This window comes from Myotis davidii, unplaced genomic scaffold (genome assembly GCF_000327345.1).
Source record: "Myotis davidii unplaced genomic scaffold, ASM32734v1 scaffold898, whole genome shotgun sequence".
NCBI classification, from domain to species: domain Eukaryota; kingdom Metazoa; phylum Chordata; class Mammalia; order Chiroptera; family Vespertilionidae; genus Myotis; species Myotis davidii.
In genome coordinates, this window is record NW_006289504.1 from 330,232 (window position 1) to 341,410 (window position 11,179).

The 11,179-nt window shown below is 56.3% G+C and overlaps 1 protein-coding gene across 6 annotated transcripts in view; it reads left to right on the forward strand.

Annotated features, from left to right (window-relative positions):
• The window catches only part of CPEB1 (cytoplasmic polyadenylation element binding protein 1), a 52,646-nt gene extending 42,467 nt beyond the window's left edge, over nucleotides 1–10,179 (forward strand). For 4 of the 6 annotated variants that reach the window (XM_015562791.1, XM_006761975.2, XM_006761972.2 and 1 more), the window contains exons 5-11: nucleotides 1,769–1,882; nucleotides 2,136–2,240; nucleotides 3,046–3,182; nucleotides 6,085–6,283; nucleotides 7,615–7,709; nucleotides 8,199–8,279; nucleotides 9,546–10,179. In XM_015562791.1, coding sequence (XP_015418277.1) covers nucleotides 1,769–1,882; nucleotides 2,136–2,240; nucleotides 3,046–3,182; nucleotides 6,085–6,283; nucleotides 7,615–7,709; nucleotides 8,199–8,279; nucleotides 9,546–9,656 — 842 coding nt within the window. In that variant the 3' untranslated portion in view covers nucleotides 9,657–10,179. The remainder of the gene's footprint in view (nucleotides 1–1,768; nucleotides 1,883–2,135; nucleotides 2,241–3,045; nucleotides 3,183–6,084; nucleotides 6,284–7,614; nucleotides 7,710–8,198; nucleotides 8,280–9,545) is intronic. The other 2 variants (XM_006761976.2, XM_006761974.1) reach the window with 2 other exon arrangements.
• Nucleotides 10,180–11,179: the final 1,000 nt, after the last annotated feature.

Below are 11,179 nucleotides of genomic sequence, written 5' to 3' on the forward strand. Positions count from 1 at the left end.
GCCTGTGTGCAGGGCGGTGGTGAGCGTTGGATCCCTCCCACCTGTTTCCCCTGGAGGCTGGCCATGCGCAGCCGTCCGTCCATTTATTCTCCCATGGAAACCCTGGCGGGATGCTCTGAGCCTTGTCTCCCTTCACCTTCCTAACTCAGGCAGGAGCTTCTTCCCCGAGGCTGTCTGACGGGTGAACTCGGGGACACGGGTGGGCAGCCTCTAAGGTAAGGGCTGTCCCCGGGTGTCCTGGTCTCCCACAGACCTCGGGCTCCGTCATTGACCTGAGCTGAAATACACACTGCATCTGTTTGTCATCTTCCACCCGTACCCGGAAGTAAATGAGTCAGTCAGTGTTTACTGAGGCGTCGTCAGGTGCCCACTGACCGCGGTTCGGAGGTGCTGAGCCGATGACGGCCGGTGTTCAGTGTCTCCCTTCCCGGTGTTTCCAGAGGCATCAGTATGTCTGACTTTCTGCTCACAGAGCTGGACCTGATCTCATTCTCCTCTGATGGTGCCCCTGCCCTGTCCACTTCGTGGTCTTGGCCGCCCATCTTTGCACTTTTTCCAGTGCCACTCTCCCTGCGAAGGAATGTTATATCGAGTTCCGTTATTGTTCACAAAACATTGCTGATAGTTGACAGTTTCTTGCTGGCACGTTGGGCCTTGTAGGGAATGGCTTCATGTCATGTCATCGCCTGAGTGAACATGAGGCTTGGTTTCCTTGGCTCCCTGTCCCGGTGCTACAGCAGGGAGTGCAGTGGGCAAGGCCTGGCCATACCCACGAGGTCACTCCCGGATCTGGAGCAGCACAGACCGAATGGGGACAGGATTAAAGACTGCTAGAAGGCCGAATTGGTCACCAAGAACAGAGCCTCAACCTTCTGGCCCTTTAAATACAGTTCCTCATGTTGTGACCCAACCATAAAATTATTTTCGTGGCTACTTCATCACTGTCATGTTGCTACTGTGATGAATCGTCATGTAAATATCTGATATGCAGGATGGTCTTAGGCGACCCCTGTGAAAGGGTCGTTCGACCGCCAAAGGGGTTGCGACCTACAGGTTGAGAACCGTTAGAAACTGTAGGGCCGAACAGAAGAGCAGTCAGGGAGTTTTGAGTCGGAGTTAGACACATCACAGCAGGTTGGGACAGGCTTGTCATTGGCATACATTGCACGCTGGGCGGGGTGGGGGGGGTCCATTATCTAAGGAAGGCCCCATGTTTGTTGGGGCATCGCACACATAGCTGTGGGGGGTGGGACTCTGGTCTTGTTGGGCTGCTGGTGAGGGCACTTTATTGGCAGGGTCCTAACTTCCGTGATGGGTGAGTTCAGAGTGAAGGCAGCGAAAGTAGAGGCAACTGTTTCTTGTGTGAACATGTGGGGATAAGGCCCATGTGGAGCAGTCAGCCTTTGGGATCTCGTGCACAAAATCGTTCTATTTACGTTCAAGTAATTTTATTTTATTAGCATTGGAAGCAATGACTAGACAAAACGGCTTTGTGGTTAGTTACCAGTTACGTGTTTGGAAACAGCTTGGGTTGTGAGCATTTTTACCTACAGATCTCCGTTTTCGTGGAGACAGAATTGGTGATGAGGGCTGGGTTGACGGGATGGGCTGACGGCGTGGTGAGGTGTAAGGTTTCCCGCCTTGTGGAATAGCCGGGGCGTTCTCCTAGCAGCCTGGCTGCGCCGGGCCGTCCTGTTCTTCCTGGACACCTTCACCCCAGGGGAGGGCGGTGGTTCTCTGACCCGTTTCCCTGTCTCTGCCCCCAAAGCTGTGAATGAAGCGACCTGTACCTGGAGTGGCCAGCTTCCTCCCCGGAACTACAAGAACCCTGTCTACTCCTGCAAAGTGTTCCTCGGAGGTGTTCCATGGGATATTACGGAAGGTGAGCGGCCTCCAGGCCTCCTGCTTCAGGAGCATGACGCCGGGCTGGAGGCCGGGCTGACCTCTGATCTCAGGGTGCTCCAGGAGCCTGGGAGGGGCGCTTCCCCGACTCCCATCGTGCTCTTGTCGGTGCTTGCACCTGCCCCCGAGACCACAGTCCTCTCAGATGTTGTTTGTGGGGGGATGAGCCTGGGAGAGCTGGGCCTCCTGGGAAGGGTGTGCCTCAGCACCCCCTCTCGTCCATCTCTTCGCAGCTGGATTGGTTAACACCTTCCGTGTTTTTGGCTCCCTGAGTGTGGAGTGGCCCGGTAAGGATGGCAAGCACCCCCGGTGTCCTCCCAAAGGTAATATGCCTAAAGGTAATAAAGACATGGTAGGAGCTTTTTTTTTCCTCCCTAGCACATAATTGCACTGAGGGATGCTGGGATGTCACCGCTGCATGCTGGTACCATGGTGTAGGCACCTGGAGCACAGCTTTCCGCTGTCAGCACTGCTCCCCACCTAGCACCACCCCTCTGTTCTTCTGGCTAACGGTCCGTCTGTCCAAACTGACCTGCAGTGGGAGCTGCCGCTGCAACCCCCGTGTGACACTTCCTGTGCCCTCCCCCACCTGGACCCAGCCGCTTCCCTCAGAACAAGGCATTCGCAGGGCCCCCTTTGTCTGCCCCCTGCCTAGTTACATTGTTGCTGACCTCCTTCTGAGCTCCCTTTGGAGTCGGCAGGAAGGAGGACCAAGCCTCGATCCCTCACTGGTCTGAAATGAGATCCCTTCCCTGCAGAATGGAGGCAGGTGCTATTTTCACCCTGCCCGTCTCCACTGGCAGTGTCCCGGGGGGGACAGGACCAGTGGTAACTAGGCTTTTAGAGCAGCACCCCCACCCTGCAGGTAGGCTGCAGACCTGCCTCCGCTCCCCCACCCTCCCCCGGCCAGGAACACGTGCTCCGGTCGGGTGAAGGGCTGTGTGGTATGACAGGCCCCGTCCTGCCTCGCCAACCTCCCCCTGCTCAGGTAGGCAGAGCAGGGCTCCCTTCAACAAGACTCCCCAGGAGCAGGACACGCTTGTGTCGTACGCACGAGGCTGCCTCTCCTGGAACCGAGAGCTGCAGAACGAAGGCTGAGGAGGGGCCGAGGGGTGCTGATGCCGCTTCTTTCGTTGGGAACAGGGTATGTGTATCTGGTCTTCGAACTGGAAAAGTCTGTCCGGGCCTTGCTGCAGGCTTGCTCGCATGACCCGCTGAGCCCCGACGGCCTGAGCGAATACTACTTCAAGATGTCCAGCCGAAGGATGCGCTGCAAGGAGGTGAGTGAGCACCACGTCCTCTCCGAAGAGGCCAGTGTCTTTGGGTGGGAGGACACGCAGGCTGCAGGCAGGTGTCCTCCTGAGGCAAGAAGCTCCTCCTGCCTCACAGCAAATACAGCAAAATACTCTCAATTCCATAAAAAAATAAAAGCAACCTTTGGGTCCTCGTGGTATGTGTGTCTCCTGCCCATGGAGGTCACACTGACTCCCAGCCACCTCTGACCTGGGGTGGGTAAGTCTGCAGCCCACACTCCCGGGATCCCTGCTTCCCTCCCGCCCTTCGCTAGTCGTGTGGTTCCCCTGCGGGTGCTCTCTCTCCTCACTCCCTATCGGCCGCGTGCCCTTTGCCTCTGGGGTCTCAAGCCCAGATTCCCCGCCTGGACCTCAGTGCGTGTTCGGGCCCTTCTCAGACTCACGGCGTCGGTGTGGGGGGAGCTCAGGAAGCTCCCGTTCAGCCAAGCTGCCGCCTGGTTCTAGGAGTGGATGGTGTTTGAGAAACAGGTTTTGAAAACAGCATGGGTTCCTGAGCTCACCACGCCCTTTAGGTCACGAGGGCCCATCACGACCTCACATCTCGTAAAGGGTCCAGTGCTGCTGTTTTAGATTCTGGTTCCATTCAAGTCCCTGTGGACTAGATGTGTAGTGTCTCTGAAACATGGTTTGCTCCTCTGTCAGATGGGGGATCGGAGTGCCTGTGTTCGTGAGGAGAGGCAGTTGCCAGGGTCCTGGGAGGGGACGATGAACAGGTGGCACAGGGGGTCTTCAGGGCAGTGAACACTCCTCTGTGATCCTATAAAGGTTAACACATGTCCTTATACTAGCACCGCCCCCGGAATGAGGTCCCTCCCTGCGGAAAGGAGGCAGGTGCTGTTTTCACCCTGCCCCTTACGGTGTCACACCCGTAACATACAACACCCCTAACGGTGAGCCCTGATGTGAGCTCTGGCTTGGGGTGACAGTGACGTGGCCACAGAGGTTCCCTGACCACCAAGTGCACCTGGGGTGCAGATGTTGATGCCGGGGCTGAGCTGAGGGGGCAGGCGTATGAGGGAACTCTGAACCTTAGCTTAGTTTTGCTGTGAACCTAAAACTGCTCTAGAAGTAAAATCTGTAGGGTAAGTGGGGAAATGTCTGTTTTATTGAGGTGGTCGCCTCAGAATTAAATTAAGGCACATGCCCTTCCTGGTTTGGCTCAGTGAATAGAGCGTCGGCCTGTGGACTGAAGGATCCCAGGTTCGATTCTGGTCAGCGTACATGCCCCGGTTGCCAGCTCCATCTCCAGTAGGGGGCGTGCAGGAGGCAGCCGATCAAAGAGTCTCATCATGATGTTTCTATCTCTCCCTCTCCCTTCCTCTATGAAGTCAATAAAAAGATTAGATAGAAAGATAGATATAGATATAGATATATTCTAAAAACAAGGCATGCCACGAAGCTGGCTCTTTGTTTTATAGCTGTTTCCTGGTGTCATTTCACATTTTGTCTTAGTCACAGGGCAGGCCCATCCTCTGGCTGCCCCCAGTGACCCAGAGCTCCCCCTCCTCTCCGTTCTCTTTACTGGGGCCCATGCAGTGACCCCTTGCTGCACCCTAGGACTGGTCAGCATGCTCCTCTGCCTGTCCTGCTTTCCCCGGCCCCTCAGCCCCCTCCGTGCCCTGCTGACTCCGTCCTGTCCCTCTTCCCTCACTGCCCTGCAGTGACTGCCCTGCAGTGTCTGGTGTGCTGACCGTAGGCTGCCCTGTTGCTTGGCCTCTTCTACTTCCTGCAGGTCCCTTCCCACCACTGCGTGGTCAGCATCTGACTCCCTTCTCTCTTCTTTCCGGATCAGACACGTGCTTCACCTGTGGCTCTGCTCTTACCTTCAGACACCTCTCCGGGCTCCTGCCTGCTTGGCCCGCCTCCCCTGGGGCCCCTCTTTGGGAATGACCTGTGATCCCCAACGGTTCTGTTTAGTGTAACAAAAAGCTTGGAGAGCCTGGTGGCCCGTGGCATGTGGACCAAGGTGGTGGCACCTCCCGTGGGAGTGGACAAAGCAAAGTGGGCCTTTGCATCTCCCAGTGAAATTGGCTCTGGGTAACTTCTGCCAGGCCCTCTCTTCCCAGGGTCCTCTGGGCCTGGACCCCGGCCAGGTTCCTCCTGTTGTCCCACACGCCCAGGCCGGGGCTCTGCCGGCGGGTCTTCTGGGCTTGGCTGCCCGTGCCCGTGCCCGTGCCCTGGCCCCTGCAGGTCTGCCTCTCCTTCCTCTGACCCTCCTTCGCGTCTGCCTTTTGCTGGTTTCCACCTCATCTCTTCCTGCTTTGAGACAGTCTTTTAGATCTTTACACATTAATCTTCCCGAACACTACAGCCTGCACTTCACTGTGGGTCTCTGCCTGCTCTGCCAGGTTTTGTCCGAGGCAGAGACGTGGTCAGCTCCTGCCCTGGTGCTGGTCTGCTCTGTGAGCCTCCGTGAGTGACCACTGCCCGCCTCTGTCGCCCCCACGGCGCTGGCACCCGGGCCAGTGACCACCGCCTACCAGTACCCTAAGCGCCCAGCCTCTGCCCCCAGCTCCTGCCCTTAAGTTTCCCTGTGGAGTCTTTCTGCTCCTGGGGCTCTGGCCTGTGCTCTCTGTACCTCAGTGTCCACGGCCCTTCGTTGGAACCACACAGGTGACGGTTTGGTTCTGCTTTGCTTGCTCCCCAGGATGAGTGACTGCATTTGGGCCACTTGCTGTCACCACTTGGACACATGGACTCGGTGAAAGTCAACTCTGGTTGGGCTGGGGCAGGCCTGTGTGCCGGGGACAGCACCTCTCGCCCGCCGCCCGGGCCTCACCCGGCTCCAGCGAGGCCAGGAGCTGCGCCTCTCCCAGCCAGAGCCGGCCTGGCTCCCTGCCAGCGTGAACACCTTTGCGTGCTTTTCCAGGTACAAGTGATCCCCTGGGTCTTGGCTGACAGCAACTTTGTGCGGAACCCATCTCAGAGACTGGACCCCAGCAGGACGGTGTTTGTGGGCGCCCTGCACGGGATGCTCAATGCCGAGGCCCTGGCGGCCATCCTGAACGACCTGTTTGGAGGAGTGGTGTATGCTGGGATTGACACAGATAAGCACAAGTATCCCATTGGTGAGCGTCCCCCTTCTGTGTGGGGCAGCGTGTGGCCCTGGGAGGTAGCCCAAGAGCGTGATACTTCCCCGTGGGAGCGAGAGGCAGGCCTGGCCCAGGGCTGCAGGTGGCGCATCCCAGCAGCTGAGCGTCTTTTTCTAGCTAAGCCACCCTCTGCGCCTACCCTCCCCCTCCTCCCGTGAAAGGGGGAACACACAGGCAGGGATCTAGGAGGTGAAAATGGGACAGGAACTCCGGTGGGAAGCTCAGAGCCAAACCGTCTGGGACAGACAACAGGTCATATAGTTCACGAAGAGGCCAGTACTTGCCTGAACTTGCCTGGCTTCCTTTATTAAGTGTCCTGTGCAGGGGCAGAGCCCAGTCAGGCTGAGGGAGAACTAGGTGATCCCCAGCACAGGGCAGTCTGGGCCCAGCTGCTGGGTTCTGGTCAGCCCCTCTGAGCAGGGAGGTCACTTCCAGACGCCGCACAGGAATCTTGGGCCGGTTGGAGGTGGAGCCTTGAACTTAATGATCGGGATGTGGCTGACCCACTCCCCTCACATGGAGCCGCGTGCATTGGTGCTGCACCTCAGACAGAGCGGCCTTCCGAGGTGCGGGGGCGGGGCGGCCCTTGGCAGGACCAGGCTCTCCCGGCTCCCTGCCTGGTCTCCAGGACCTCGGACGAGGGTGTGGCTGCTGGGCCCACCTTCAGAGAGAGGCTCTAGCTGAATCCTGGCTTCCATTCTGAGCCCTGTAGTCTTCCCTCTGCCCCTGCCTGCACCAGAGGGCTCCCCCCCCGCCCATGCCCGTTAGCAAGCCTTCCCTGTTCCTTTGGGGCTGGTGCCTATGTGCTCTGTAACCAGCCGTCTGAGTTGGTAGCCACCCACTGAATGTGGCTGCTGGGCTGCTGCAAATGTGGCTAGTGCCACAGGTTAAAATGATAAGGTTTTGTATATGTTGGGTTAAATAAAACATATTAAAGTTAATTCCACCACCAACAACCCCCCCCCACCCCACCCCCCACACACACACTTAGACGTGGCTACTAGAAAACTTAATACGAGTTGCTCACAGTACATTTCTATTGGACATCACTGGTCTAGACACAGGATTTCCTGAGTGCTGACAAGTGTTGAAAAGTGACATGTGGGAGAATTTGGCTAGAATGTCATTCTTCGGCCATACAAAATTATCAACTTAAAAATTGGCCTGCTCTATTTGGTCAAACACTTTATTAACTCACCCAGTGCCTTGGCAGGGCCAGACCAAATGCTTTCCCTGGCCCATACAGCCTGAGGGCTGGGCATCCCCACCCGTTAGAAGGTGAATTTGTTCTGCTGTTTCTACAACAGGGTCTGGGCGCGTGACCTTCAATAATCAACGCAGTTACCTGAAAGCAGTCAGCGCTGCTTTTGTGGAGATCAAAACCACCAAGTTCACCAAGAAGGTGAGGGGCTGGTCTGTCCCTTCCTCTGGGCAGGTTACCACCAGGGCAGCTGAGGCGGAGCGGTCCCTGTGCTGGGTGTGCCCTAGGGACTCTGGGTTCAGGTCTGGGGGGAGCCTGGTTGTGGTGACTCAGGAGAGGGGCCATGGCTGTTGAGCCTTCTCAGCCTGCGGGGCGCCTTCCCTGGCTGGGCATTGCCGGAGCCGACTGCCTTCTCCTGATCTGTGTCCTCTGAACGCTTCCCTGGTGGAGACTGGGGGTGCAGTGAGCTGGGGGCCAGGCAGGAATGTGTGTGGTCGCCCACACTGCAGAGGCTGCCAGCCTGGTCCTGCATGGTGAGCTCATCTGTCCCCTGGGGTCTCCACACTCTCCGCCCCTTTAACCCAGGAAGAGCCCTGCATTCAGGCGGAGAGCCCCATTGTGCACCCTCCCTCCCAGCCACTGGCTGCCTGGCCCTAGAGCCACTTCCTTCTCCTATCTCGCTTCCTGCAGGTTCAGATCGATCCCTACCTAGAAGATTCTCTGTGTCATATCTGCAGTTCTCAGCCTGGCCCTTTCTTCTGTCGAGATCAGGTGAGTCCCCTGGGCCCTGGAGGTGCCTAGGAAGTCCCCCTTAATTGAAAATGGTTACACCAGGTTCGTCACACAGAGTGTTGGGTACCTTGTGGTTGAGCAGAGGAGGCGCTGGTGGTCAGACCAGCGGCACACTGGGATGGTCTGACCCACAGCTCTTGGGAAAGCTCTCGAGTTGAGTCTTGACGCTCGGGCCTTCTCCATTTACACGATGTGGGCAGACATGTGGGCTGCTGCTGATCATGGGTGGGTTCTGAGGGTGACAGGAACCTGGGTGGGCCTGGTCAGCAGGACCTGTGAGCCAGGCCGTGTTGTTACAATTCTTAGGACTTCGAGGCTGCTGTTTCCCCGCTCAGGGACCCCTGGAGTGTTTTCGATGTTTATACCTGGTTTGTACCCCCAGTTGTCAGACACAGGCAGAGAGCACAGCACGGCAGCTTCTTGTTGACTGTTTCTGGGTGGCCGTGTGCACATCTGGGCGTGTTTTTCAGCAAAAATGCTTCTCACACTTGAATGTGTGTGCACATCACTTGAGGACCTTGTTTAAATGCAGATCGTGACTCGGCGGGTTTGGGGTGGGGCCCGAGACTCCCTGTTTCTGCCAAGTGTCCCAGTGGTGCCCCTGCAGCTGGTCTGTGATGGGTGACGGGAGCTTGGGGCCTGGCGGTGCGTCCACTAGTGTTTGCAGTGGTCGCTCAGGCTGGGAGCCCCTGTTTGACCATGGTTAAAGCGACGCTCCCAGGTGAGGGTGTGCAGTACCTTGGATCTGAGGACGGGCATCTCTCAGATCAGCCTCATCGAAGGTTTTGGGGGACCCTCCATTTTTAGGTAATTGCTCAGAGGTCAGTGGTTTGTCAGAGGTTATACAGTTCAGAGCAGGAGGCGGGACAGGGCCCCAGGGACTGTCACCTGCCCTCACTTCGGCTGAAGAAGGAGGCATGTCCTTTACATTGGGACCTGGAGTCACTGTCTTCAGATGTCCTTGCAGGTTAGCAGCGAGGCGGTGAGAGAAGACGGGGCCTGAGGAGCTGCTGCCGCAGTGAGGGGTGAGGGAAGCTGTACACAGTGGGAGCCCTGAATGTTGGATGAAGTCAGGGCACCTGCAGGAACACAGCAGGTTTCCCGGGTCGATTAGGCCTGTGTGAGGGGTTCCAGGTTCCCGAGACCCTCTCTTCTAGCACCACGGAGGCCCCAGGAGGCCCCACGGGCTCGCACACGGGGCCTGCGGCTGACACCGGAGCGCCCTGTCTCCCTTTCTCCACGCAGGTGTGCTTCAAGTACTTCTGCCGGAGCTGCTGGCACTGGCGGCACAGCACGGAGGGCCTCCGCCACCACAGCCCCCTGATGCGGAACCAGAAGAACCGAGATTCCAGCTAGAGGAGCCCGCCTTGCCTGGTGGACCGCGGCGCCCGCGGCTGGCAGGTCAGGCAGCGGCCTGCCCCACCTGGGCACCCGGCGACCAGGGAGCCGGCTTCCCGAGGACAAGGGAAGATTGTAGTCACCTTTGCACTCGCTGAGTCTGTCTTTGTTTCTGCACTAATTAATGCACAATGAGTTTTGTCGGGTTTGTTTTCAGGGGCTGGGCCAGGGCAAGGACCCTCTGGCTCACCCTCCAAGCGACTCTGTAGTTTTCCCAGATTTTAGTTCCTCATTTTGCCGAAGAAAAGCAAAAAAGAATTACGTGTCCAGAAGGTATTGACACGATGCCTACATCTAGGTTTATTTATTAAAAGCGCTTTTTTTACATTCCTTGCAATACTGATGGTGGTGATGCGCAGGTCTCGTTGGTTTCATTCTTGCAGTTGCCATACAGTGCCTTTCCATTTATTTAACCCCCACCTGAACGGCATAAACTGAGTGTTCAGCTGGTGTTTTTTACTGTAAACAACAAGGAGACTTTGCTCTTCATGGGAAAAAAAATTGCAACCAAGAAAAAAAATTTTTTTGAATTGCAAACTGGACCGGGTAAAAGGTATTTGAGCAGCTGCTGTATATAGGTTTAAACGGTTTATTGCACCTTCTTAAGTTGCACTTATTTGGGGGGGAGGGTTGATAGAAGTTTTTAATCACAAAGTCACAGACTTCTTTCTTTTGTAACTGAGCTAAAAAGGGCTGCTTTTTGGTGGGGGCAGAAGAAGGCTCGCAGGAGCCCTTTCTCTCAGAGGGGACAAGTACCCTTCCTTGTTTCTTTGATTTGAGAAATGTATGGAGCAACCGTTGCAGTGGATGGGAAATGCTACGGGATTTGAAAACTTGACTTTTTCTTTCTTTAAAAAAAAAAAAGAATCGACTTGCCCCTCTTTGGGAAGCTGTGTGCCAAAGAACCAGTGTCCTTCCCCCCCACCCCCTCCCCGCTGAGCTGACCTTGCATTGTTGCCTATCCCAGCTACTCTGTGGGTTTTGTGAAGCTGTGTGTGAAGTCTCTACCTCATTGTAGTATATGCAGGCAAGACTGCACTCTCCTACAGATGTGTGGAGTAAGCTGTGGTGTCGTTTTTTTTGGCACATAATAAACACGTTGCAGCAGACTCCTGCTCTTGTCTCTTGTCTCTGTGTCTGAGGGGCGGGGGCTTGGGGGCAGTGGGGTAATAAGATTTCAGAGTTAAAAACTCACATTTCCGCTCTGGCTGATTTGGCTCAGGGGATAGAGCGTCGGCCTGCGGTCGGAAGGGTCCTGGGTTCAATTCCGGTCAAGGGCATGCGCCTGGGTTGCGGGCCTGATCCCCAGTGTTGGGTGCGCAGAAGGCAGCCAATCATTGATTCTCTCTCATTATTGATGTTTCTCTCTCTCTCTCTCCCTCTCCCTTCCGTTCTTAAAGGAATAAAGAACAAAACAAACAAACAAAAACCCCTCACATTCCCTCCGATTTTCAGTGATGAGTTTCCAGCCCAGGTGGAGG